The sequence below is a fragment of the Cyanidioschyzon merolae genome, chromosome 17 (assembly GCF_000091205.1).
Source record: "Cyanidioschyzon merolae strain 10D DNA, chromosome 17, complete genome".
NCBI classification, from domain to species: Eukaryota; Rhodophyta; class Bangiophyceae; order Cyanidiales; family Cyanidiaceae; genus Cyanidioschyzon; species Cyanidioschyzon merolae.
The window spans coordinates 580,631-608,122 of record NC_010143.1 but is presented as its reverse complement, the minus strand read 5'-3'; the positions used below and the strand labels follow the sequence as shown (position 1 = coordinate 608,122).

The 27,492-nt window shown below is 55.1% G+C and overlaps 8 protein-coding genes and 2 non-coding genes across 10 annotated transcripts; 5 read left to right on the top strand and 5 right to left on the bottom strand.

Annotated features, from left to right (window-relative positions):
* Nucleotides 1-2,040: 2,040 nt before the first annotated feature.
* Nucleotides 2,041-2,829, bottom strand: CYME_CMQ240C (similar to DnaJ homolog; the record flags this gene model as incomplete). The annotated part of the gene is made up of 1 exon (XM_005538105.1): nt 2,041-2,829. One exon carries the CDS (start codon nt 2,827-2,829, stop codon nt 2,041-2,043), a length of 789 nt encoding a protein of 262 aa, XP_005538162.1.
* Nucleotides 2,830-3,845: 1,016 nt separating this feature from the next.
* Nucleotides 3,846-4,382, top strand: CYME_CMQ239C (hypothetical protein; the record flags this gene model as incomplete). The annotated part of the gene is made up of 1 exon (XM_005538104.1): nt 3,846-4,382. The coding sequence occupies one exon, from the start codon at nt 3,846-3,848 to the stop codon at nt 4,380-4,382; it is 537 nt and encodes a 178-aa protein (XP_005538161.1).
* A 317-nt stretch (nt 4,383-4,699) lies between these two features.
* CYME_CMQ238C (hypothetical protein) lies at nt 4,700-8,134 on the bottom strand (the record flags this gene model as incomplete). Its single annotated transcript, XM_005538103.1, has 1 exon — nt 4,700-8,134. One exon carries the CDS (start codon nt 8,132-8,134, stop codon nt 4,700-4,702), a length of 3,435 nt encoding a protein of 1,144 aa, XP_005538160.1.
* A 186-nt stretch (nt 8,135-8,320) lies between these two features.
* Nucleotides 8,321-8,707, top strand: CYME_CMQ237C (V-type ATPase V1 subunit F; the record flags this gene model as incomplete). The annotated part of the gene is made up of 1 exon (XM_005538102.1): nt 8,321-8,707. One exon carries the CDS (start codon nt 8,321-8,323, stop codon nt 8,705-8,707), a length of 387 nt encoding a protein of 128 aa, XP_005538159.1.
* Nucleotides 8,708-9,299: 592 nt separating this feature from the next.
* CYME_CMQ236C (chromosome assembly complex Condensin II, subunit D3) lies at nt 9,300-14,162 on the bottom strand (the record flags this gene model as incomplete). Its single annotated transcript, XM_005538101.1, has 1 exon — nt 9,300-14,162. The coding sequence occupies one exon, from the start codon at nt 14,160-14,162 to the stop codon at nt 9,300-9,302; it is 4,863 nt and encodes a 1,620-aa protein (XP_005538158.1).
* Nucleotides 14,163-14,368: 206 nt separating this feature from the next.
* On the top strand, nt 14,369-16,140 carry CYME_CMQ235T. The gene has a single exon (XR_002461562.1). It is a non-coding gene; the product is annotated as a hypothetical transcript (transcript).
* Nucleotides 16,141-17,190: 1,050 nt separating this feature from the next.
* On the top strand, nt 17,191-18,834 carry CYME_CMQ234C (dihydrolipoamide dehydrogenase; the record flags this gene model as incomplete). The annotated part of the gene is made up of 1 exon (XM_005538100.1): nt 17,191-18,834. One exon carries the CDS (start codon nt 17,191-17,193, stop codon nt 18,832-18,834), a length of 1,644 nt encoding a protein of 547 aa, XP_005538157.1.
* Nucleotides 18,835-19,500: 666 nt separating this feature from the next.
* Nucleotides 19,501-21,015, bottom strand: CYME_CMQ233C (hypothetical protein, conserved; the record flags this gene model as incomplete). The annotated part of the gene is made up of 1 exon (XM_005538099.1): nt 19,501-21,015. One exon carries the CDS (start codon nt 21,013-21,015, stop codon nt 19,501-19,503), a length of 1,515 nt encoding a protein of 504 aa, XP_005538156.1.
* A 1,612-nt stretch (nt 21,016-22,627) lies between these two features.
* CYME_CMQ232C (similar to GTP-binding protein) lies at nt 22,628-24,181 on the bottom strand (the record flags this gene model as incomplete). The annotated part of the gene is made up of 1 exon (XM_005538098.1): nt 22,628-24,181. The coding sequence occupies one exon, from the start codon at nt 24,179-24,181 to the stop codon at nt 22,628-22,630; it is 1,554 nt and encodes a 517-aa protein (XP_005538155.1).
* Nucleotides 24,182-24,319: 138 nt separating this feature from the next.
* Nucleotides 24,320-26,005, top strand: CYME_CMQ231T. The gene has a single exon (XR_002461561.1). It is a non-coding gene; the product is annotated as a hypothetical transcript (transcript).
* The last annotated feature ends 1,487 nt before the right edge of the window (nt 26,006-27,492 follow it).

Genomic DNA, 27,492 nt, shown 5'->3' with positions numbered 1-27,492 from the left:
GAACAACATGCGCGTACAATCTCGAGGGCTTCATGAAGCGCACTCTGGGGGCGTTGTTCCCGTTCCACCCTTCGCTTCCTGGTTCAGAACATTTCGGACTAGTTGAAGGGCCTCTACGCTTTAGAGAGTACCTGAGCGTCGAAATAGCGCTCGCTGACGATCTGTGCCATGCGTACTTGGGACCGTGCGTGTGCCATCAACGGCATCGAGTGTGCATTCGCCAAGCTGTCCGACGACTCGTAAAGGAAAGGACCGATGGATCGCATGCCCTAGTGGCAGTCTATAGTGCTGGGCTTTCTCTAGCGTGCGAATGCTTCACCTCTGCTCCTTCAATGAGCGTGAAAATAGAGTGCAGGAAGGAATTCTGCAGAATTCCCAATAAAGCGTTTCGGATGACGTGCACGCATCACGAGCACGCGTGCACGGTACAGCGACTAACGTTGAAGATCTTGTAACAATACCGAAAGCAAAACATTATATGCGATAAGCTAACCGAGCGTCAGACGCTGAGGCGTTCGAAGGTCGGAGGCTTGGTTCGGTAAAAGCCCAGCAGCGACAGTACTCGTAAGCACGCTGTGCACTGAGACGTGAATGCGTCGATCAACATCGGAGCAGCCTCGTGCTTCCGGAGCATCCAGCGGATTTGTGGCGAACGAGCTCTCCATGGAACTCTCCATTATTCTGCATGGGCATTATGCTAAAACACTGAAACCTATCAGATGAAATCATCATTGACCAGGAGAGAGGGATTGGATTCTCGCCAGCATGCTGATCCCAGAACAGCCACGATCTGCGCTCTGTTTGCAGGGGCTGTGTTTAGCTCTATACATGGAACAGTGTCTAGAGACAAGCACCCAGCAACGTTCGCATAGCTGCAAGACGATGCGCTGGTAGGCTCGCCGGTTACGCGCGCTGGGTAAGCATGCGCTGCTCACGGATGGTGTTTCGGGGAACGTGGCATCTATCTGTTTTGCAGCAAATCGAATAAGCATCGTTAAAGCCATATAATTCATGCGCTCTTCACGGAATCATGCGAGGAACAGCATGACCCGCCTCGTAAACGAGCGTCGACGGCATCCGCAGACGCCTGGCGTATCTCCGGCAGACACGGGCGTTCGAGCAAGCACGTCCCCGAACGCTACCTATCACATCGATGACACTGCTTTCTGCACACGAAGAATCTCACAGCGATGCAACTTTGCCGATGAGCCCGATCAAGTTCACGAGTGAGCCTCCATCAAAGGCTCTTCGATAATACGATGCAACCGTTGATGGGTAAAATGGTGGAAAGTTGTACCGACATATTTCTCAAGATGTGAGAGCTGCATGCGTATCCTCGTAGAAACTGCATCTCCCGCCCCGATCTCCCACCGGACGGCTCTGGGATCCATAATGTCGCCTGGCGTGGTCCCTGGATCATCGAACAGTGTCAAACGCGTTACCTGAAGCATGCAGACGGCGCGTCGCCGAGCAGCTTGGACCAGTGCACTTGTCCACGTCAGGTTTCTCGACTCGCTCCGGGCGACATTGCCCTCGCATCTTGATGTATTGCAGTCGTGTGCCGGGGACAGCAACGCAACTGCCGCCACGGCCGCGCATATATCCATCGCGCGAGACGCAGGTTGCCCAAGTCCAAGAGAAGCATGCCTCCAGGCACGCAGTTTCGCTACCATCGGCACTGGTGCTGACGTTGCTTGCCGGCGAGGAAACTTTCCATGCGACGCAAATAGACCCAGACATATCCATAGAAATCAGAACAAGGTTCGACAACCATGGACCCGAGTCTTGATCGTACCGGGAGCATCGATCCACCGTCCCGCTTCGTCTTCGTGTTCGATGACGGTGCCTTCGTTGACTATTGGACGACCTAGGCGTCCGCAGTGTATCCCAAAGCGGCACTGAAACGACTGCAACACCCTTCCGAATCGCAACGAGCGTACAATGTGCAGGTACGCGTTGACGCATCGCCGGCACGCTCAGCGGTAACGGAGCAGCGGTGCTGCTGTACCCCAGAGCACCTTGATAAAATGCCATCTCATTTCACTTGGATGCTGTGGATCGTTTGCGCTCCTTCCTACCGCGTTTGGCGGTAGTCGAATTTGGGCCAGTTACGGCAGCGTATTTGGCGGCGATGCGGTCACATAGAGCTTCAAGTTGCGTGGCCCGATCTTCTCGTTTAGAGATTATCGCTTCCTGCAACGCAGCAAACTTGTTGCGCTCACTCTTGCCCGGCTTCCGAGCACGATGTGTGCTACGCTTCGCGCGCCCAAGTAGGGTTTTGCGGCTACCTGCATAAGCCGGTGTGCGTTCAAGCTCGCCCTTGCTGAGCGCATCATCCAGTATCTGGATAAAACGCGAGATGTCGCTTTCGTCGCTGTACGGGATATGATCGATGAGATGCTCCACTTTGCCACAAAAATTTCGGTAATGGTTCAGGACGTCTTCGCGTTCCATGTCCGAGTTCCGATACTTTGCTTCAAAAGCGACAATATCTTCCTCTGTGATTCGACGCTGGCACGTTCTAAAGAAACGGTGCAGCGCGTCTAGCGTGCTCTCTTCAACCAGGTGTTGTCCTTCGTCCAAGCACTTACCAGTTTCATCGTAGTATGCTCGCTTCTCCTCGTCGATCAACGTTTCGTAAACGCGCTGCAGTTGGAGAAAATTCTCGTGCGCCTCTCGAAGCGCGGCTGGGTCGCCTGCCCTGCCCCCGGCATGAACGCGGTCCGGGTGCACGGACAAGACCAAGCGTCGGTAAGCTTTCTTTATCTCATCCGGTGTCGCCGTACGGCCGACACCAAGAATATCGTAAAAAGACCGCGATTCACTCATCAGTCTTATCCGAAGGCCCCCAGTGCGCACACTCCTGGTGCAACAGCTGTTCAAAGAAAAGCGCGCCGCGCGAGGGCGTGCCCGCGCCGTAGTCGCAGCTTCGGTCGCTGTTCCACGGAACGAAAACGTTCTGCGACCATAGGGTTCATGAATATCCACCTGCAGACGCTTCCCAGCCTTTTCCAACCTGCCACCTGCTATCGACTGCAGTTGGTTCTTTTACACCCTTCGAGCTTTAGAGGCTGCCCCATAGAGGTAAACCTCCTCCGCTGCTGGGGTCTCGTCTTCAGCACCGCACACCTCCTGATACCGATAGCGGCGTTAAAGTATCGGTTCACGAACAGCATGCGTTTATTGCCTCTGCTAGAACTCACCTTTGGAAGGATTGCTAGAACTCGTGCCCTCTGTACCACTACAGTCTCGTTATCGTCCCGTCGGGCAAATATCTAATCTCGTCTATACCCCATCTGCTTCTCGTTCTCCTTTATCGTCAATTGCTCCTCTTCGCTCAGTCATCGACGAAACGATACTTTCTTTCGTTTTTCTTGTTGAGCCAGGCGACATTAGACCTCCAGGATCCCTGAATTTGTTTTCAATGGCGTCCCCTTGGATTTTTTATGTCTTCAAAACGAACGCACTTCGAGCGCATCTGCCATAAACCGCGGCAATGCATTTGATAACAAACACCTGGGACTGGAACACCAGTGAGGTGCGAGACTTTAAACGGAGCGCCTGTCGCATATGACACGATGCCAGGGATGCGCTCTCGAGTGTCGATAACCAGCGCCATATCTGCGTGGATATCCAGGTTCGTGTTTCAGCGATCCTACATACCCTGCGTCGCAGCGTACCACCGATAAACATCGTACGATTTGCCCAGCTGCTACGCGTACGCAGATAGTTCAGGGCGTTTGCTTCGCTGGTGAGGTCTGCGGCTTCACGACGACCTGTACCTTGGCCGAGTTCTTGACTGGAAATGCACGTTCAGCCGTCGTACGTAGAGGCGACACTGGCAAATGAGTAGTGACGCGCTGGCGAACGAGGCTCCCGTCAACTACGACCTGTTGCGGCAGTTGAGTCACTCGCTGCCCGAGTTATGGGAGTTTTACGAGTCCGTTATCTGCGCTCCCAGTAACATGCGTCCGTCTGAGGGTCGCGTGCCGACCTCGTTGGACAGCCAGGAGCACGCTCAAGGAACGTACCCAACTAGGCCGGTTGTCGAACGACCGTTGCACGCTGCTCCGAAACCCCCCGTGTCCCTGCAACGGCGGCAGCGGGTAGCGGATCGCATCTGGGAGCACCTCTGGACCAAGGCACGGGAGGCATCGCCGACTTTTCGTGCCGCTCGCGCCTTACTCGCGCGTATCGTCGAGCGCCTGGAGGTGCTCATGTACCGTCGCGCCGTAGACGGCTCCACTTACGCAAACATGGCGAGTCACCTGGTGCGGCGTATTCGCAGCTGGGACGTTGAGCGCATCGCATCCGTCGAGACGCTATTTCTATACCTATCCGCTACGTTCGTTCACGACATGCTCGGTAATACGAACGGCTGATTCTTCCGTTGGACTCCGCAGAGACGGGAGCGGTGCCACAGACTGGAGCATCTGGCACCGTCATGCCGACTCGATCGCGGCGTTGATAATTTTGGGATACGCTACAGACGATTTGTGCACTGTCTGCGGCTGAAACGGAGCAGGACCGCGGCCATCCTGTGGACGGTATCGCTATGATGGACGAGCTGCTGACCCGCGCATGACCGCTGGATCCGCACGCGCGCCACGAGAACCTGAAGATGCGAAGCTCGTACCAGCTCCGATATGTGATGTGGAATTCCGGCGAGATACTGATACCTCATCAACGCCGACAAGCGCTACGCTGAGTGCGCATGTGCGTTCGATGCAGCCAGAGTGTGCGTCGCATTTGCTGATGCCTCTGCAGAAACCAGGTTCCTTGGCGGAGAGCTGCTTTGCCGTGCACGTTCAAAGCAGAACGCAATGTACGGAGCAGCCTGCTCCTGGCAAGCCGTGAGGTAATCCAGCAGAGCAGGGTGGTGTGCGAGCTCTTGACGTTGGCGCAACACCTGGTAAAACGCAGTCTGGCTGAGCAGCAATTCTTTCTCGACATCATTCATTTCATGTCCCTGTTCGGTTAGGCGCTGCCACAAGTGCAGTTCGCGTTGTACAACGGCATCAAGAACGAGGCCGATGGCATCCAGGCTCTTCCCTTCGGCATCGGCGATCTGCAGAAGTAGCAGCGCGTTCGAACTGAGCGCCGTCAGAGGAGCGCGGGCTCCCGTTTCTCTGAACCAGTTCACGAGCTCATCAAAGTCTTGGAATTTGCTGCATCCAAGGCGCTGGTACGCTCGGGCACGCTGGAGACGCAGCCGTGCCTGCATCTCCAAGGCGCGATCATCCGGATTCGCTGCGCGGCAACAAAGCACCGCTATGCTGAGGTAGAAGAGCGCGTCATCGACATCATCGGTGCAATCTTTCTCGATCCGAAGGAGATCTTGCGCAGCATTGGCATAGTCACCGTCGAACAGGAGCTGCAGCCAAAGCCATTCGTGATGCTGGCGCTCCTGCAGCCACTCACGTAAGAGCGGTGATTTGTAAGCAAAAAGCTTCACGAATTCGTGGCGCTCGTGCCACCAGTCGAACGCGTACCAGGCAAACGGTCGACCGAGTTCCACGAAGCACGTCTCTAAAAAGGCCGAGGCCGAATCCGGATCCTCGAGCACTTCTTCAGTGTCCTGTGCGATACGCATCAGAATCTCATAGATGCCGTAGTGGCGAGCGAGGCGAGACGCTTCGTCCACAAAGCCCGCTAACCGAAGGTGTTCCAGCATCGTCACTGGGCCCGGTCGCGATTCCACGGTGCCGCTATCGACTGCTCGCTCGAGTTCGATCCGAGCCTGAACAACATGGTAGAGGGTCGCGAGCGCTGAGGCGGTCTGCAAGCGTTTTTGGCGCGCCAGATATGTAGGTAGTTCCTCCGTCACGCCGCGCAAAAGCAGGTTGAGCGGTGATTTCGACGAATGGAGCCAGGGACATGCTCGCCGTTCGAGCTCCTGCAACTCGGGTAAAGCTGTGCGCACGATACAAACGCCGTCCAGGATAAGGCCGGTCGCGTAGCGCGCAACCTGCAACAAGCTTTGGACATAGTCAGCACTGACATCGTCCTCACTTGCGAGGAATCGTGCGCGCTCGCTCGTGTAAAATTCGTTCATTACCGAAAGGATACCCTGAACGTTATCACCTGGAGCGCGCTCCGCCGCGCTCAGTGCCTGGATTTGGCGATCCAATACGTCCCAGGCACTAGATGATTTCGCGTTCAGCATGCATCGAAGGGCGTAGAGAATATATATGCTATAGATCGATTGCGATATGTTCAGACGTTCGCTCAAAGGCAAATCATCCCAGAGTTTTTCCTTTGCGTCGTCGGCACACCCGAGTGCCGAGTGCGCCAGGAGAAAACTGCAGAGCCGTCGCATCCATTCGCGTTGCATTTCCAGAACTTGCTGTTCGAGAGCGCCTTGCACAATACAATTCAGGTTACGCTTCAGTATGTGCTCGTGAATTTGGCGAACGGCGATGGATACGTGTTCTCTGTTCCACCGAGACCGAGCGTTGTGAAAACTGGCCAGTGCAGCGGAGCGCTCCCCAGCTGCTTCCAACGCCAAAATATTCAGGACCTGCTCCCAGATCGCGCGTCGCGGGAATGCATCACGACCAGATAAAACATCCGCTTCGCTGGCTGCGGATTCAACTCCCGTGGGTGCACGGTACGGGAGCAGAATCTGATCCACCCGGCAGTCGGCATGCATGCAGAGGACACCGGTCTCGCTGCTGGCACCGAAGCCGCAAATCACCGAGCTCGAATCGCCAAAGCTTGCATCCAAAGACAGCGCAATTTGCCCGCGAACTTGCTGCGCAGCAGCGAGCCCCCAGGCAGCACTCGCCCAGAACAGCATCCCCGAGCATTGGTCAAATACGAATACCAATCCGTCCGCGCAAGTCCAGTAGAAATGCAAAAAGACCTCTTCGACAGCTGCGACGCGAACGTTTGCCAACGGTACCGGCCCACCGAGCTCCCAAATGGACTCGGGATGGTGACGTACACTCACCGGGGTCACCCATAGCTGCAGTTGGTATTCCCCGTGATCGGGTCGCAGCTGGTCGGACTCGGAGGCTGCGGTAGCAGCCTCTTGGTTACTTTCCTCCGATTCGGCGACAGAAAACGTTGCGGCACCGAGTACTGCATGTGTGCCATGATCCGCCGTGCCCAAATAAAGCGGAATCAGGTCCGAGCGATGAACTTGTAGCACTTGGGATAGCCGCTCAAACACTGCGGACGAAACCGAACGCAACGTCACTTGTGTGTCCGTCACCTGCCATGTCTCTATCTGGCTCTGGCGAAGAATCCAACAATCCCAAGTTGCGGCATCCCGCTTTGAACACAAGTAACCGCCGTAGCCGTACATGCACGCATAGTCTTCTGCACGATGCGTGTCCTGCATGCATCGTGACGGGACACGTGTCCACGTCCGCCACTGCTGGAGCCATCGGCGCAGTGCAGTTGCCGCCTTCACCCGTCCCCCCGTCTGACGCCCGCGCAAAACGGACACTGTGGGATCCAGTCTGATCGTGACAAGTTGCTGCGAGCCGAGCACTAGTGCCACCCGTCTGCCTCGATCGAAGCAAAATATGTCCATGACTTGCTCGGGGGTTTCATCTGCAGCCAGCAGTTCAGCTAGCGGCAACTCGCGACTCGAAACAAGCAACGTTCTCCCATTGCGTGTTGAGTTCGACGGGCGCTGAACCTCGGGCGAACCTGCGGGGCGTCCATCGGAAACCGGCTTCGTTATGATCAACATACGTAGCACGGCTGAGGCCTGCAGACGGCCCGCTCTGTCCGACGGTGCTTCCGAACAGTGCGCGATAAGTGCTACAAGCAGTTCAGTGCCGTTCGCTAGAGCGCTCGCCGCAACTTGGCGCGAGCTCTGCACCCATGCGTGCCGCGGCAGTCGACAGCCACTGGCACTCCAGCTTGCGTCCGCAGTGGCGCTGTCCCAAGCAGCCGGCACGGACCCGGTTCCGGCTTTGATCAGCCCCTCTCCCAGCAGTGGTCGAACAAGGAAGATCCAGCTCCCTGCGACTATGATCCAGTTGCCCTGCCACGCACCATTTTTCACAAGGCGAGCGACGTAGCGTTGCTGGCGATCCCGCACGTCGTCTTCAAACAGCTCGACTGATAGCGCATCCTCGACCTGCTGCGGCAGCCGAAGACGCAAACGCCTCACATCCATATCGGTTAAAGCCAGCGTCCGAGCAAAAAGGACGTCCTATGAGAGCACCTCCCCGCACCCAGGGAAGTACCCTATGAGCAGACGGACACCGCTCGCTCACCACTAGGCGCGGCAAGTCCGCTGGCGCGCCGACTGCAGTTGCAGCAGCACTGACGCTCGCGTTGCAGTGCCGTGCAGCCGCCAACTATGACTGATGCTGGCGACTTGGCTTCCGTCAAGGACGCTGACCGGCTTATTGCCATCATCGGGGACGAAGATACCGTAACTGGCTTCCTTTTGACTGGAATAGGCGACCGAACACGCCCGACTGACCCGACGTACCTGGTGGTGCGTCGCGACACCTCCGACGCGACCATCGCTGAGGCGTTCGAGCACTTCACTCGCCAACGCAAAGATGTTGGGATGGTTTTGATTACGCAGAATATAGCGAATAGGATACGGAGCAATATTGAAGGCTACACCGGGCGTGTCCCAGCGGTCATCGAAATACCTAGCAAGGATCAAGTCTATGATCCGAGGCAAGACACACTTATGCAGCGTGTGCAACGTCTTCTGGGTATTCGCGACAGGTAGGCGAAGAGCTGTTTTACAATCATCTCGAAAAGTTGTGAGCGATTTGGTGTGTGATGTTTTCAGCGACGACCGCTTGGCGTAAGTAACAGACTCACGAATAGCATCGCGACGCCAAGCTGGAGTTTGCGTGAGCGACACCTCGTGCGACGCTTTCACACGAGCGTGTCGCAGCAGCGAACGACCGCCTTGTCAAGCGTACGCTCTTGCTCGACAAGGTGCTATCGTAGACCGGCGGAAGAGCGCAACGAAACCGCTTTGAAGAGTAATCTTCAAGCGAGCGAAATTCGAGTGCACCATTCGCTTCACGCTCACAGAGAGCGATCCGACAATGCCAACATGCCTCGGTCCGGTAATGGTTTCTTGAAAGCTGTTTTTTGTTCTAGGGTGCGCAGGGTCGATAACGCGAACCGGACGCTTTCGAATATGCGGATACTGCCACTCGCCAGCGCACCTGCTTGATCTTCATAGCTGATGCCTCCGCTTTCCGTTAGACGTAGAGCCGTTTCCCTCGGAGGATCAGAGGCGGGAGCGATGGAGCGAACCTCCGTGAAAGAACAATGGTGCAGGTCTCGTGCGAGAGGCCGTCCCAGCTTTAGAAAGGCGATGGGTAGCGACCGTCCAGGTGTCGTCGACATCGACGTTGGCGAATGAGCCTCTCATATGGAACCGACGACTGATTCGGTACCTCAAACGAGATCGAGAGACCGTCCACCGCGTCGAGAAGCGTTGTCGACAGGGGAGTTCCAGAAGCGGGGTCTCCCGCACTGCGCGGCGTGACGCGGTGCAGCGGGTACGGTGTGCCTCTGGAGTTTCTTGGTGGCGATACTTCGGTCTCGGCTTCGGTTCTAGACTCTACGAGACTGGGCGTGAATGATACGCACTTGCGTACGGAGTGCGTGGCCGGTGTCTTCGTCCCCGAGCCGGACTGCCGTGGTCGTCGAAGGCGGCTCGTCAAGATGTCTTCGTGAACGAGTTTGACTGTCATCAACTGAGCAGCTGGCGTGCGTGGACTACGATCCTGATTTGTTTCCTGAAGCGGCGGCGGTCCAAAACTGCCTCTGCGACGCGGTCGTGCGGCACTGTTGGAGTCTGGATATGGCCGCAGTCCAGGTGTTCCACGCGGTGTATGCCCTGCTTTGGCGACTTGCGTCGAAAGGGTTACCCTAGCGGAGCTGGATGCACGTTGTCGCTCCAAAGCCGCTGTCTCTTGATGAAGATCATGCGCGATTTCGCGGGCAAACACGGGGTCGTCTCTTAGGAGCACCCACAAGTCTGCACGATGAGGTCGCAATTGCTCACGAATCGCTTCGATAACGACGCCTACTAGGGGATGTTTCAGTTGTTCGAAATGTCGACGCAGTTCAACCAGAGCCGGCAGGATGGTCTGCTCGAGACTCTGCCTCGCGAGCACTGGCAGCAGATGCCCCCGGAACACTTGCAGTGCTGTTTCCTCGGAAGCGTTCCCAGCACGTGGCAATGCGTCTCGAGTCGTCGGCCGCGCTTGAGCGGATGCGAGCCCTTGGGCGCTTCTCGGCGCTTCCAGGCCGGCTTGTGCCCCAGTGGTGCTTTGGATGGCGACTGGCGCTGTGGCGAGTGCTCCCGTTGTTCTCACAGTTTGCTTCGTTGCCGCAGGTAACAGCCACATGGCCGTCGTTTCCGTTTCCGTTTCTGCCTCTGTGATCCATTCCAGGGAATGCATCGAGGAGCCTAGCGTGCCGAGGTGCCAACGCTCGCCTGCGAGATTCCGGCTGGCGAGCAGCTTCAACGTATCCGAAACAACGTTGTACACGCTCGAATCCTCGTCCAGGATAGCGGGAAAGGGCCCCATCTCGCCGTCCAGTAGACCGCCAATGAGCTCCGCTGCGAGACGATCCGCAATCAAAAGCACTTGCTCATCCGTGCAGTTGCTTATCAAGTACTGGTATATTCGATGACGTGACGCTTCCTGTTGCGGAAAAGTGAAGCGCGCTCTCTCCGCCCGAGATTGGTGCATTCCAGCATGCTGGTTATATCGAGGGTGACAGGTACAGTCATTGAAGTAGAAGAGTGATTCGAGGAGCTGATGCACCCGCTCGGCAGGATTCCGGGGAAAGAAGACTCTCTCGAGGCACTGGCGGGCGAGCTTGCTCACGATCGGATCATCGTCTTCCGTTACGGATAGGAAGAGGAACACGAGCCCGTCCTTTTTCGGCTTGACGAATTCTTCTTCGAGGAGACCTGTAAGCACCATCGTGGTTTGACGGCGAACGAGTGGAGACGGATCTCGCATTGCAGCTGCAATACGCACAGCGTACTGATCAGCAAGCCATGAAAATACACGACACATATCCGCGAGAATGAGCACCGCGTTATTCCGCAACACCGAGGAGGCACTGGTCTCCAGTTCGCGAAGGAGCACGCTGGTCCCATGCCGGGCAAGGGTGTCATCGCCCCGAATGCAGAGTTTCCCCAGGGCCAGTAGTGCATAGGCGCGCAAATTCTCAGAGCTTCGCTCGGAATCAGCGAGAATAGCCTCTGCGCGCACTCGAAGGCGCTCGTCGTCGGGCGCAGCGAGGCCGCTCAAGACGACCTCACTCCACGCCGTAAGCGCACACGCCCGCTCCTCCAGCGAGGAACAGGCGTATTCCGCCGGCTCAAGGGAGAGCAACTCGGAACAAGCCTGAATGAGCTCTTGGGACCAATGCGGGTTGGTGGCAACCCGTGCAAGGCACTGGATGAGCGCTGGTATCCGACCAGGATTGCCTCGGAGCTGAAACAGTAGAGTGCGCGCATCACTCTGGATAAGCGGGACCAGACGGCCGGCAGCGGGCGCCGTCTGAGCCACAACCTGAGTCACTTCATTGGCTACGGGATCGTCAGGATCGAGATCAATCAGAATCCGCTGGTTAGACTCCAGAATATGCCGCACCACTGCCTGGCGCGCAGTTTCCGCATAGGATGTGAGTTGAGCAAGCAGATGCCAGGCGCCCGGTTGCCCCTGTGGATGCGCACTTTCACAGAGCCACTGATAGAGGGTGTCTGGTAGCGGCGCTCGCTGGCTTAAGCGATGCCACAGCAGGAACAGGAACGGTCTTCGTGGGTCTCCTTTCCCAGCCGCTATCGTGAGCACAGTGTTCCCAACGAGTGGGCACACCTGCGACTGGGTTTCCGCTGGTGCATCCGCGACGCTGTTTTGAGCGCTGAAGAGGAGCTCCAGAAAGCCTTCAAGGCACGCTTCAACGACAGCCGGCTCTGGATCGTAGACCAGTTGCAACACGCTGTCACACCAGGCGTTGATGAAGCGCTCTCGAAACGCACTCGGTGCCGAACTGGCGAGTCTCGTAACCTGCTGTGCAGCTGCGAGTCGTACCGCGAGGTGTGTATCTGCACATCGCTCCTGCACAGCAGCCAGGATGCGATCTGCAGCTCTTGTCCATTCGCTTCGCTGCGCCAGCATCTCCAGCGTTATGAACGCGAGCGTGAGGGCACTCTTTCGCACGGGTGCTTTTTCGTCCCGCAATCGACTGATGAGTAGTTGGCGCTCACGGAGCAGCAGCGCTCGCGCCTTGGACTGATTCGCACCGGCAAGGTGATCCAAGGCTGCAGCTGTGGCAGTAAGCGCCCGTGCTCGGACCAGGGCATGACGATCACGTATTCGAGCCCAAATTGACCGATAGAAGAGCGCCCAGGCTACCGCGGCGTCCTCTGAAGACTTAGCGGGGTCATCATCCGGCTCCTCCTCGATGTTCGCAGCGATCTCCAAAGCCAGACATCGAACCGCTGCACGTGGATGCTGTGTGAGTTTCTGAACGAAAGAGCAGAAGCGGTAGATATCGGTCGATTCCATTGTGATCAAAAAGGATAAAATGCACTGTGCTAGAGTGGAGCGACGAACCGCCGTCTCCGGCGCTCGGATGCTTAAATGCTGAAGCAGAACAAGCACCGCGGCTGAGATTCGTTCCGTAATGCTTGTGCCCGCCTCTTCTGGGGCCTCTCTCCCGGCAGCCTGGAGAAGCTCACACAACGCAGTCGAAAGCGAGTGGAGCGCATTACTGGACGCTGCCGGGGTAGCGGTTGGGCTGGGATCGATAACCGGCGCCGCTCCTTTGAGAGAGAGACCCTCTATGAACAGATTCAGAACAGGACGTAGTGCTCCGCGAACGAGCTGCTCGGATGAGAATGCAGTCACCATGATCATATTCTTCCAAGCACTTCGAAAAACCTGTTCCTTCGAGCATAGCAGCTTGGTGGAACGTGGCTTGTTCAGCCCGACTGCAACCAATCTGCGGAGGATGAGTTCTGATGCACCGCTCAGGGATTCTTCGAGGCCCGCTGAGTTAGAATCATCATCGGCGAGCGGCGACCCGCGGTGACCTTGAGGCTGAAGTGGTCCTGTGACCGACACTTGTTGGATACCGATTCGCAGCAGATAGCGAATCCATGGTATGGAGTCGAAGAGAGCGGCAAGCGCGGATAGCGTTTTCGTGCTGACCTCCTCGACGAGCGCTCCGATTCCTTGCGCGCGCGTCATTTGCCTCAGGGCGTGCACAGCGGCCTTGAAGACGAAGGGAACGAAAGCTTCGGGCATGACGGAAAGTACACGCCAGTACGCCTGGCTAGCGAGCATGCTAAGCACCGCAGCCCTGAGGCGTGTCTGCGTGAACAAAACATCTGAAAGCCCGGTACTGGCTTGCTCATGGTCTTTTCCCTGTGAGTCCTCGGCTGAATCGTCGGAACTGGAGGCTCTATCACTTGTTACACGGCAAGTAGTCTGGTTTCGGAAGCGCTCGTCTCTCTCTTGTTTGTCGCCATTGCGAAAGTTTTGCTCCGATGCTGCTCGCTTCTCAGGTGCGCCCTCTTGGCTGAATTGCACGGCCCGCTTGCGACGCACTAAGGCAGCACCACACTGCTCTTCCAGCTGCATACCGACCCTGATCCATGCGTACAGCACTCCAATGATACTTGAAACGTCCGGACAGGAAGCATAGAGCCCCGTAACCACGGATTCAGCACCCGTATGAACGCTGTCGCCACCCTGACTCGCCGGCTGGACGTCGGTGCGCGCCGGCTCTCTGTTGACACCTTCCAGGGCCGATTCAAGAGCGAAACAGAATTTTTCCATATGGACAAGCGCCACCGGGATCTGATGCAGCGACAGCGTATCGTGCCCCGAGCCTAAAAACTCCAACGGTATCCGCTCAGCGTCGCCGTTCTCCGCAGATATATCCAGGCCTAGCGAGTCACCTACGCAAAGACGACCAAGTGATTCCTCCACCTCAGCACGTGTTGGTTCTTCTGTTTGTCTGTACCAGTGAGCGATGAACCGTTCGTACTGCGTCTGAAGCAGCAGCCTCCACGGTGAGAGCCAGTCTGAATCGTCGGAACTCGAGCATGGCACTCCAATTGCTTGAAGAAGTTGGAACCAGATTGCCCCAGCTTCCGAGGAAGCAACTGCATTGCCGCGTTCGGTTCGCATTGTCACTTCTGCTCACCCTTGCCTCCTGGTTGTCGTCCAAGAGCGACGGTGCTCCGATATTCTCGTAACGACGCTCTCGTCCAATGACTTGTTGGTAGAGCTAGAGGTTCGTAGAGCGCCGCCGTGAACGCGCCAGCGCCTCCGCTGTGCCTGACGCGGCAGATTGGACAGGGCGGCCCGGGAATTCAAATGCGTCGTGGACGATTGTTTGAGCGACGGATTCTCGACAACGAGTCCGAAAGAAAGGGAACAGGGTATCTATCTCGGATTTATATACTCTTAAGTTATAGTCTCTGTGTAAGATCACCGTTGTCACCCCTTCGACGGATTCTCGATAACGAGTCCGAAAGAAAGGGAACAGGGTATCTATCTCGGATTTGTATACTCTTAAGTTATGGTCTCTGTGTAAGATCACCGTTGTCACCCCTTCGACGGATCCTCGACAACGAGTCCGAAAGAAAGGGAACAGGGCATCTATCTCGGATTTATATACTCTTAAGTTATGGTCTCTGTGTAAGATCACCGTTGTCACCCCTTCGACGGATCCTCGACAACGAGTCCGAAAGAAAGGGAACAGGGCATCTATCTCGGATTTATATACTCTTAAGTTATGGTCTCTGTGTAAGATCACCGTTGTCACCCCTTCGACGGATTCTCGACAACGAGTCCGAAAGAAAGGGAACAGGGTATCTATCTCGGATTTGTACACTCTTAAGTTATGGTCTCTGTGTAAGATCACCGTTGTCACCCCTTCGACGGATCCTCGACAACGAGTCCGAAAGAAAGGGAACAGGGTATCTATCTCGGATTTATATACTCTTAAGTTATGGTCTCTGTGTAAGATCACCGTTGTCACCCCTTCGACGGATTCTCGACAACGAGTCCGAAAGAAAGGGAACAGGGTATCTATCTCGGATTTGTATACTCTTAAGTTATAGTCTCTGTGTAAGATCATCGTTGTCACCCTTTGGGAGCTTTTGACTCGAATACACTCTTTTCCGCTGTTGTATCCAGGGCTTGGAAGCCGCCGATCTCTCCGTTCCCTCAAGGTCCGGTGTCAGTCGTCGTCGCAGGAAGTTGACGGCAGTGTTCAAGTACCGATTTCCCTACTGTCGGATGGTTTCATTGCACTTTATGCACAGGCGGTGGTTGTAATCAACGTTTCGCTTGCCAACTTTTATCTCCGTTGTAAACATCCTGGTGTGCCCTGGAAAGGGCGGCACTTGGCTGTTTACTGACGTTCTCATACGTCCACCATACTTTGTTCTTTAAGGGCCGTCCTGACGCGTGAGAATGCTTCTTTCATCAAGCGGTAGATGCGCTTGAGGGGTACTGAAAGCTCGTGTCGTTGCCTTCCTCTGGTTCCATGCCAAGTGCCGTACCTCATATTCACAGGCCTCTTCTGGGCGATGCCCTCGGCGAGTCCTTCGTCCGCTGCACGCACAAGCGAATGCTGTTCTATTCGACAGTGGATCTATGGACGGTGAACTTGTCGATCATGAAAAAAGTCCGAGAAAGAAAATCCAAACTGGAGAACAAGATGAGAAATTTCCATGGTTCCACGTTCCTTCCCTGCGAAGCGGTGACGCACTCTCCGCGGAAAACGACCGCTCCGATGAACAACGTCCGAGCCCATTACCGTTTTCCATACAAACAGAAGGGACGGAAACATCTGAGAGCGTTTACGGTCAGAGGTACCATGCTGCTGTCGAATGCTGGCTTCTCGTCGTTAACAACGAGAGGAGGATTTGTCTATGGAGAGGAATCGACGAATTCGTGAGACAAGTTTAGTGAAATATGGGCTTGGCGTTGAGCGCAACTCGTCATGGGCCAACTTAGAGTTTTCTTCTTCGTCGATCCAGCGGCGCGCATTGGCTGCGCCAACGACTTGGCATGACACAGAGGTGGAAAACGTGCAGAACGCGTTATTTAAGCGTACCAAACGGGAGTAAACAGGAAGAGTGGAGGCTTCCACGCATGACTTGGATATGGATACCACCTATTTTACGAAGCTTTGTTCGAGCTCGTCGCGTGTAGTCTTGATTCCGTTTTGGTAAAGAAACCCAGCGGCAACGTGTCCATGGAGCTTCTCCAAAGAGACACTTGAGAATCTCGCAATCACCAGTGAATCTGAATGCCCGTATTGCTGCTCATGAAATGTCGAGGATGTAGATCTAGAAAAGTTCGGAAAGCATGAAAGGCAAGAGCAGAGCGCACAATTTAGTGTTCCGTTTTAATCTGACACGGATATAGTCTGGATAAGGATCCCTCAGGACGCGATTGTTATGTGCGTCAAGAGGCGCAGCCATCAGTCCGCGCCAGACCTACAGATGCCGTCAGCTAAGACTATTCAGAGCTTGCTTTAGAGATAATCGTCAGTTCGTGTGATACTTCGTGTGCCGAGCCTGCCGTGAGCGCATACAAATCATTTCTCCACCAGAGTCATCGCGCAGCGAGCTCGGCGCGCACACTTGCTCTTCCGCAAAAGCTCCCGTAAAGGTTGCATGAAGTGAACCAGACACCATGCATGTATATGCACCGACGCTAGTCAGGCGGGCGCCTCCATTCCTTGATAGAACGCTTCATGGGAAAACAACGCCGAGCCAGAATTTACTCAAAGAATAGGGGCTATACTTATCAAGAGAATCTGCAGCATTGCATAGCGTAAAGTAGTTGAACATAGCAGCATTCCTCAGAATATGCAGCTGCCAGCGGTGACCAGTCGGTCGACTTGAGCCTCTATATAGACGCTTGGACGCTTCATCAACCATGGACATGTGCTCCAGTTGAGCATGGAGCTTGAATCAGCTCGGCGATCAAGTGCGTGCCGAGCACGCCGCGTGCAGGGCAAAAGCGCCTCCCTGCGTGCCTGTGTGCCTGCATCCGTGCCTGCATCCTTGCCTGCATCCGTGCCTGCATCCGTGCCTGTGTGCCTGCATCAGCGCATGATGCATGCATGCATGCATGCGCACGTTCGTGCGCTCGACGCATTCAACGCTTCGACTGCTGTGCACGCATTCCGGGGAGTATGGCTACTTGTCGAGTCTCAGTACTCAGTTTGACGTTTTGTACCTCGTTCGATGTACGCGTCCGTTCAGATAATTTGAACACGAGTTTCACTGGTAACCGTAGCGAGCCAGTGGCGCGATCCGCTCGACACCGTCTGTTTCCCCGTGTGGCGAGTCGGCGGTCGCGCGTTCGAGCGGTGCAAGCCACCTACGACTATGACCTCGTTATTATTGGTGCTGGTGTTGGCGGGCACGGAGCTGCGCTGCATGCGCGGAGCAGAGGTTTGAAGACGGCAGTTTTAACCGGTGGCGATGCTGGTGGAACGTGCGTGAACCGTGGCTGCGTTCCGTCAAAAGCGCTACTTGCTGCTGCGGGAAAAGTCCGGGAGCTTCGAACGGTTGAGCGTCTGCAGGCTATGGGCATTTCCGTGCGCGGCCAGGTCGACTACGATCGCCAAGCTGTAAGCAACCACGCGAATAGCCTTGCGTCCCGCGTTCGAGGGAACCTGGTACAGTCACTGCGCGGTCTCGGTGTCGACGTACTTGACGCTCGCGGCGCTCTTGTAGCACCCCAGAAAGTAGAGTTGCTCAAACCAAGAGAGCGTACCGGGGAACGCGTCGTTACAGCTCGCGATGTGGTCATCGCGACGGGAAGTGTACCGGCGGTGCCGCCTGGGATCCAAGTCGACGGGAAGACCGTCTTCACCTCCGACGACGCCCTCAAGCTGGAATGGGTACCTGAATGGATCGCGATCATCGGTAGCGGTTACATTGGGCTAGAGTTCAGCGACGTATATACTGCGCTGGGATCAGAGGTGACATTTATAGAGGCAGCGCCGAAACTCATGCCTAGCTTTGATGCCGAGATCAGTCGGTATGCAGAGCGGCTACTGATATCTCCGCGACCAGTTGACGCATACACAGGGGTTCTCGCCACCAAAGTCGTACCAGGTATTCCGGGCCAGAAACCGGTCCATATTGAGTTGGTGAACGCTGAGACAAAGGCGCCTGTCGAGGTCCTCCAAGTCGATGCCGCTTTAGTGGCCACAGGTAGACGCCCGTACACGGATGGTCTCGGTCTCGAGAAGCTTGGTGTTCGACTGAACAAGGGATTCGTTCCCGTCGATGATCACATGCGTGTGTTGGACGAGACCGGTGCGCCCATCGAGCATCTCTACTGTATCGGTGATGCAAATGGGAAGCTGATGCTCGCCCATGCGGCATCAGCCCAAGGCATCAGTGTCGTGGAGCACATCGCGGGAAATACGTCGTACCGTTTGCGAATGGAATGCATCCCCGCTGCATGTTTCACACATCCGGAAATCAGTATGGTAGGGTTCACCGAGGAACAGGCTCGGGCGATTGCGGAGCGCGAGCGGTTCGAGTTAGGCAAGGCTCTCGGTCACTTTAGGGCGAACAGCAAAGCGCTTGCGGAAAATCATGCCGAAGGGATTGCCAAAGTTCTATTTCGCAAGGATACAGGAGAGCTCCTGGGCATGCACATTATAGGCATGCATGCGGCAGATCTCATTCATGAAGCAGCAAACGCTATGCAGACCGGCATTCCCGTTCACAAGTTGGCATTCGCAGTACACACGCATCCGACTTTGTCGGAAATCTGTGACGAAGCGTTCAAGGCTGCTGCCGGCATGGCTGCTCATTAGTCTTTCACTGAGCCTGGGATTGTGGTGGAGCGAGCGTTCCTGGTCAGCAATTGTGCTTTAACGGGTTGAAGCAGTGTCGGCAAAGGGTCACTTTTGGGATGAGCATGTCCCGTCCACGCATTACTCTTCCTTTGCCTGGCATGCATTTTACGCAATCGACAACCAGCGACTGAATGCGAGTTCGAGAACGCCGCCAATGACCGGCGAAATACTTGGCTGCAGTGCGTTTCCCCGCGATCCAGAGAGTTTGCCTCGTGAAGCGACATGTGCGCTACGTGAATGTACCGGTATGCGCAGCGCTTGTGCAGGACACTCTATACCAGGCGAGCATCCTAGTACCCCGAAAAAATATTCGACGCCCCGTTGATTCACTGCAATCCATTTCGGGACCTAGTGAGGGCACGTCTGCTCACTGCATGGAAGTATGCACCGCATTACCCAGTCCATGCTGAAACCGCAGCATACAGCATTCGCCTGCCTCGAAGCACAATGGCTCTCCTCGTTCGCACTCTTGCACAAGTAGACTGCGCCTTGGCATGCACCCGAAAGCGGGACATATTTTGTCTGTAGAGCACAGGACGCGTGCGAGGCAACAGCATACATAAAGACGCCCCAGAGTCTGAAAAAGTCCCAGATCCTTAGACCGAAGAAGAAACGTGTTCCGGGTCACGGCGTCTCCGCGGGACAGTCGGCCTCGCCCTCTACTAGAACAGAGCCCGCTCGCTCCGTAGCAGCGCTTTCCGGAACGATGGCATCGACATCCGCGATGAATCGTCGGATCGCGTCAATATACCCTGGCATCATCCAGGTCCTGTTGTGGGTGCCCTCTTCGAAACGAACGAGGCGCCGAAGCCGCGATCTGCTCGCGGCGTCGTAGAGCTGCTGCATCATTCTTGGGGGAATGAATCCATCGCGAAGACCACTAAGTAGAAGCACAGGCACCTCAATGTGCTTGATTTTCTCGCGTGATAGCCATTTGTTCTGCGTCACGAGCCACTTGAATAGGCGCAAATACGGATGCACGAGATCGATCATATCGATCAGCGCAGTGAAGGTATTCTCCAAGATCAATGCTCGAATTTTGTCCGAGTGTCGGTAAACGAAATCAAGGGCAACCGCCCCGCCGAGGGATTCGCCAAATACCCACAACTGCGACTGATCAATGTCGCTGCGAGTACTCAGGTACTGAATCATTGCCGCGGCGTCTCGCTGCAAACCGCGCTCACTGGGAAAGCCCTCGCTCATTCCGTATCCCCGATAAGACCACAGAAACACATTACAGTCCAGTTTGCTATGAATATGGAACACCTTCGGCAGCCGATAACTCATATTTAGATCGGTACCATGGAAATAGATGAACGTCGGGCGCTCTCGGTATTTGGCTGGTGCGCATTTGATGAACCAGCCATGTATTTCGTGGCCATCGGCTGTACAGAAATACACGTCCTCGTAATGCACCATACCGTATTGATCGGGCTTGCCTCGAATTCTGCGGCTTGGTTTGTAAATCAGCCGGTTCTGGATCGATAACAGAAAGAGAAGCGGCACGATCATTCCAATAAGTGTACTCAGCGCGAGGATGCTGGCAGTGCGCGCCCAACTGCTGGGTGCAGGTCCCTGCGACGGGCGCGCAAGTTGAGCCTCCTGGACGACTGGCTGCGGAAGCGTCGCCATCCACCGCGGTCGGCTGACAGCAACACCCATCGAGAGGATGAAGGCGAAACCAAGCGCCAGTGCTCCGCCAACGATGACTCTGTCAGTCGTTTTGAAAGACCCCGCTTCCGTGCGTCGCTTTCTTCTTCGCGAACGCAGCCCTCGAGCAGGTTTCCGCGTATCAGCGACGCCGGGCGTCGCCGCCATAACCAACACCTGCTCCCGAAGTTGCGTTTCCGCCACGTCATCTCGCACGGATCCCGAAGAAGGAGCTTCTGCATCTTCATTCGCATTGCATGCCCAGAGCCAAGGCTGGTACGAATCTGTACGTAGGTGACTCGGTGCTGAACGCTCCGGCCGCAGAGGTGTCCGGCGAACAAAGCCTGCGGTTCCAGGGAACCATCGGCGGGCGGATGTGCAAGTCCGCCCGCGCCAGCTGCCCCGAACACTCGCGAAGTTCAAAGGAACAAAGACACCGTAGCCAAACGCAAACGCTGCACAGGGCCTGTCACTATGAGCTGGTGTCATCAAAGCAGCGTTCTTATACGAAACGAGTACGCGTTCACAAGCCGCTTCTTGCAACCATCGCGTCGATCGACGTCATGTGGGGATCGGATGGCGATCGTGCACGCAGCCGCGGATTCATCGGCGGGGCGTCGCCGAGCACCAGCCGGTATGCCTGCTGGCATTCTGGCGTGCGCTATACGACGCTCGCATATGGCGCCCTCACAGCGCGCCACTGGGAAACTGGTCTCTGGCTAGGTAAACGGAGATACAGATGTAGAAGAAGAAAGCCTTTTCAATGGGTGGTGGAAGCAACTACACGCCCTGTAAATCGGATTTCTACACTGATCGTGCACTATAAGAAATTCTTGATGAGGCGTTCATTCGTGAATAGAGAAATCGATGGAGCGATGCGTGCATGCTTGTGACAATGAGTGCACGCATGGTTTGATCGATGGAGAGATGCGTGCATGGATGGATCAAAGAATCGACGCACGCACATGTGTGAGGATCATCGCGTGCATGGATGGATCTCCAAATCAGATCTGTTGCAACTCGACAAGCATACGTATGCATTGGATGGTATTCTTCGATGACCCGCGATCCAGCGTGATGTATCTAACTTTACCAACGGGGAAAGGCTCGCACAAGCGCTTCCCTCCATCCGGTAGGCCGTACGTCTGTCGCACATACGAGCATTTGTCGTGGAAGCAGCAGGAAACGCAGACGTATCCCGTATCTGATACATACCTGATCACGCAGTCATCGCCGAGCTTTTCATGTGCTTTGACAGAGGCACGCTTACCAGATGCGTCCATGTTTCGGATGCACGGCACGTGCGCATCTTGCACGCACAAATCCTCTGCAGTCGTCAGGGAAACGAGTATCGAGCCTGCATTCGGGGCTCGAACAACGCGGCGATACAAGTTGCTTTCCACTGGCGATCAGGCGAATGCGTCCCTTGGGCTCTGTACGGGTCCTAATAAAAAGCGATCCTACGACCATTCAGTCTGTATTTCCACTGGCGATCAGGCGAATGCGTCCCTTGGGCTCTGTACGGGTCCTAATAAAAAGCGATCCTACGACCATTCAGTCTGTATTTCCACTGGCGATCAGGCGAATGCGTCCCTTGGGCTCTGTACGGGTCCTAATAAAAAGCGATTCTACGGCCATTCAGTCTGTATTTCCACTGGCGATCAGGCGAATGCGTCCCTTGGGCTCTGTACGGGTCCTAATAAAAAGCGATTCTACGGCCATTCAGTCTGCATTTCCACTGGCGATCAGGCGAATGCGTCCCTTGGGCTCTGTACGGGTCCTAATAAAAAGCGATCCTACGACCATTCAGTCTGTATTTCCACTGGCGATCAGGCGAATGCGTCCCTTGGGCTCTGTACGGGTCCTAATAAAAAGCGATCCTACGACCATTCAGTCTGTATTTCCACCGGCGATCAGGCGAATGCGTCCCTTGGGCTCTGTACGGGTCCTAATAAAAAGCGATCCTACGGCCATTTAGTCTTTAGTTGTTCAGTGCGTCCCCGAATGTCAATGAATCCAGCCGTGCGAAAGGCGACTGAGCGCCTCGCGCCACGTCCGGCGGAACGAGTCCGTGGCATAGTTCGACTGCATCGCCTGTGCCCTAGCGCCAGTGTTTATGGAGCAGACGTAGATACTGCCAGACAGCTTCGCGGCCGGCTTTTGTTTGTGCTGAAGTAGTCAAAACCGGAATTTCGCGCGAACTCAACAGACCGGTGCTCTCTAAGACCTGCTCCAACCGATCGAAGACAGAAGGCGGTACCGAACCGTCTTGTTTGTCGATCTTGGTCAGAACTACAACATAGTGCAGCGCGCGATTCCCCTGAGTTTTCCCGCGACCCTCATTCACAGGCAATGTCCCCGCGAGCGAGGACATCAGACGTGCATCTTCTTCTAGCGGACCCGTCTGACTATCGATTAGATGAAAGAGTACTCGCAATTTCTTGCGCTCCCGTACATAACTCCCAAACATTCGCTCCCACTCCAACCGTTGTCCCTTTGAGACTTTGGCATAGCCTGCACCAGGTAAGTCTACGAGGTAAAAAGCGTTCGTTGGGTCGCCCTCATTGACAAGATAGAAGTTGTATTGCTTGGTCTTACCGGGAGTCTTGCTCGTTTTCGCAAGCGCTTTGCGACCAATCACCATGTTCACCAGGGAGCTCTTTCCCACATTGGAGCGTCCGAAAAACGCTGCTTCGGGGAAGCGCCCATCCGGCATTGTGTCCATGGATACAGCACCGGTAACAAAACTCACTTCACGGACGGCACACTGGGCAAGGCAATCCAGAACCGCGGCGCTCAAGCTCAAACCGCAAAGCTGTACAGCATCCATGGTGAGGAAGAGGCCGCGAAAGTCTCGGGCCTTGCTAAACATGCGCATCGTCTTACAAAAGCGTTCGGTTCGTTCGGACTCGAACTGCTGAGCCACTGCGTCGAAGTTTGATGTCAGTGATTCACTTCCGTCGGAGGATTCGCCGGGTGGCGGACACGGCGTCGACGGCCGTCGAGCAAAGCGACGGAGCGCTTTCATCGTCGCAACAGCCTCCTCTAGCTGCTCACGTTCTATAGCGAGCTGAACACTCGAGAGATACACTTGCTCAACCAGCGTCACTTTCTGCAGAGCGTGACCAAACTTGCCTTGTTCAAGGGCTTCTCGAATAACGTTCAGCGCCTCGAGATCACGCTCGCGTCGCACTAGGTCTACATAAGTTGGCAGCACCCGCATGATATGTTCATCGGCTGCGAATACCGTCGAATGGCTCTGCCCCTTACAAAGTGCGTTTATCAGGGTGCGTGCGTGCTTCGTTGCGTTCTGCCGGCACAGTGTTTCCAGCACCTCAGAGAAAGTTTCCGGGCCAAGACTAGTTTCCAGACAGCCGTCCGCAGAGAGGCAAGCTTCCAGAAGCTTGCTTGCCGAGCCTGGTTTTTGCAACAGCGCTGATTTGCGATCATCAGACGCAGCACCAGAAGTTTCGGAGTGTAGCATCCTGGGGCTGCGCCAGACCCCCGACCGTTGGAATACTGCTGCACAAACGCCAGTGGCGGCTACGTGACTTCGCTTCTTCCTACACAACCAACGAGGGGCCCCTTTGACCACCTGGGAGGTCAACGACAATAGGAGAAAACCACAGCGTATCCCCATAGACTGGCAAAACATTATCCATGAGGTTGCTGTTGTTGAAGCAAGAAGCAGGTGAGTTTGCCTCGCTGGGCTGCCGAGAGCATCGCTTTGCCAACATGCGGCCGCAACGATACGTTATCGACGGCGAGACGCCGCCACCGGAGCAAGTACTGCGACGACGTTCTGCAGTGGGACTTCGACTGCGTACCAGACGTTTTCTTTTCGCAGCAAGTCGCAAACTGATACTTTGGGATCGATGACACGGGGCTCACAATAACGAAGAAGCCAAAAAGCATTTTTATACGCCTCGCAACCGAGCAACTTTTTCCGCGTAGAGGGGGTTACTTCTGGCGGTTGCTGGAACACCGGTGCATCAAGAGAGCGCTGGACAGGCACGTCTCTCGTGCAGACACGTACTCAGTGCACGTATTGTGTGAGCCTGCCACGTGGATGCGCGGATCCATCAGTACTTGAACTGGAGCGAGCGTGTCTACTGTGGAGAGCACGGCGCAGAGGACACGGTTCGTCTTTGGAAGCACTGGTGCCGATTCCGCGTTGGCGACAACGCTCATATGAGGAAGGGAGGTCCACAGGAAAAACAGAAAGTTTTTCTCTTCACTGATGGACAAGTTCTCGGGTAAAATGCCGCGGTGCGTGAGCGATGCGTAGGCTCCTGCACGGCACGCAGTTCTAGCGAGCGAAAATGGTATGCGGGCGGAAAAAGTGAAGGCGTGAAAGAATCACTGAGATCAGATCTTCTATGAAAGAAACTGATCGGGTTCGTTTCGCTCATACTTCTAGTCTGCGACAGGAATGAAGCCGTATACTCATCTGACTACACAAAAGCGCACACATGGTGAACTCAAACCGTGAGGGCGTATCGACAGACTCCCTTGCCGCGTGTCGTGTGTCGCGGCCAACGGATCGGTGCACCATCATCGACAATACACCCGAGCCCTGTCCAGTTGTCTCGTTGGAGCGCCAACATGTCATCACTTCCTTCGAACAGCTCCTTAGCAGTGTAGCGTGTCAGTGTGATGACCGCAGCTCTTGAGGCTGCCCTCGGCCGTGGAGCTCTTCATGGAATCACAATGACGCCGGTTCTGGCTGACTGGTCGGGCACTTCAATGTCACCGGCTCGCTTTCCAACGTCAAGCCGTCAGCGCGCATCACTGTTATTCCCGCGGTTCAGATCGAGGCGGAATGCCCACCATACAGAAAAGACGGACGGAAGTCAGGTTCTTTCTCTAGTCCACTCGACGACGCACGCACGGGCTGCGTTCCTGCTTTCTCTAACTTGGTTGTCGATCGTGAACAGTTAAGAACATTTCGCGAGCACCCGCTTGGACGTATTTAGCTGTGAAGCTCGCCGAAACGACCTGGGCAGAGGCATCTGAATCCCTAGAAACACGGGGCCGAAACCTGTCATCATTCGAACGGTTCCGAGATCCGAAAACGTGACTTTCGCCGATGAGAGCAACGCAAGCTTCCGACAGGATCGCATGCCTGTTCGTAGGATGTTACAGGTCCGGCAACTCGCCTGATGCGCTATGGCGATCCATGCTGGATATGGTCCTCATGTCTGTATCTGGAATACAAGGGTATGTGCCGAGGCGGCATACGTCGTCGGAAACTCGACTTGAGATCGGCTCGTGACCGAAGGAGAGCATTGAGAGCTCCACAAGTTAGCGCTTTTATGCAGCAATGCGCTGTGTAGGGGGCTAGCGATCATGCGCCGAGACCAGAGCGTGCCAGTAGCTCGAACTTGCTGCTAAACTCCGACCGAGATGCTCGTTTCAAGCCCTGTCTTATTGCTCCTCAGGAACTATATAGGCACGAAGTTGCCCATAAAACCAAGTAATAGCAAGATTTCTTTGCTGTGAAGCTCGACTGCTTCCGAACCATAGCGAACGCTTCTTGATTACGTGCCGCGAATGCAAACTGAGTGTACCACGTATCCGGACTGGAGGGACCCTGACCTGGGCCGGAAGCAGCATTTTTGAAAAACCCGAACATTGTGACGGTTGCGTACACACTACATACGAAGCTCCACAATCGCATGCATGTAGCTTCCCAGTGCGTTTTCCGTCTATGTAGGCGTCCCGGAGGAAGAAGTCTATCTGGCCTGACGATTCCACTGAGGTGAACTCCTTTCGGCATCCGAGCAAAATCTCGTTCTCCAGATGCGAGACGTAACTCGTTCGCATATGACAGAACATGGCGTACGAAAGAGGCCTCTGTCGCAGACGTTCAAAGCACAGCACTGACGCATGAAAGCAACGTGTGCTTTCCGTTCCCCCGCGAACTGAGGGCAAACCACTCAAGCGCCGCGGAAGCTCTTCGGCAGCTGTATTCTCCCTCCGCTGCAAAGCAGAGATCGAACGAAACACTGCTGCACGATGTCGTGCTTCAGGGCATGTCCACACGGACACGAGTAATCAGTGCGGCGCGCGAGCCAGCATCTATGGAGGCATGAGCACTGTATTTCATGCACATGAGCGGTTTCCAGCGTGCCAAAATACGAGCAGTAAAGAGAACTCCATAAAATAGTATTCAGGGCTTGTTGTATCTGGAAGCGCTCCAACTTGCTCTCTTCCTTCGATCTGCGCTATTGTACGGATCAGAGAAGAGCGCTGGCCATGGTTATCGATAAGTATCCGAGTGAATCTCATGCACAAACTGCTCACTAAACAAAATTCAAACTGCAAGCGCTTCTAGAGAATACACACGACTGCACGCATGTCAGAATAGAATGCAACGAATCCTCTTTGCTAACCCGAGCGTCATCACGAAAGTTTAGGTCATTTTCAAGTATCATCAGGACTTGCCTTTGGGAGGTTTTTCTGCAAAATGCATCAATATTCTTCGCCTTATCGCCGACTTTAAACACGCCGGTCACTCCTTACTCTTCAGCTTCGTTGTCAGCAGTCGACAAATGTTGACGACATCGATTAACTCCCTATTGCGCCGCTTCCGGCAGTTATTCACGCATCTCATGCGCAGTGGAAAGTTAGGATCTACGCGTCGCTTGCACATGTCGATCGGAGAATGTTATCAGTCATTTACGAACTCTGGTACAAAGGCTCCGCGAGTACTCATGACTGGATTCCGCTGAGGCAGAGAATTCCAGTCGCACCATATCGAAGGAGCCACGCCAACGAGAAATCGGAGAATCCTTAAAATACACATGAATGCTTCATCCCTCATCGATGCACTAAAAAAGTCAAGGATATACATCTAAAACTGTTTGGAAAAACATCCAAATGCGAGAACATGGCGAGCAGGTCAGTTTCTCCTTTTTTGAAGCGAACGCAGACGCAGCGCGGGCACGTCGTGCGCGACGTCGC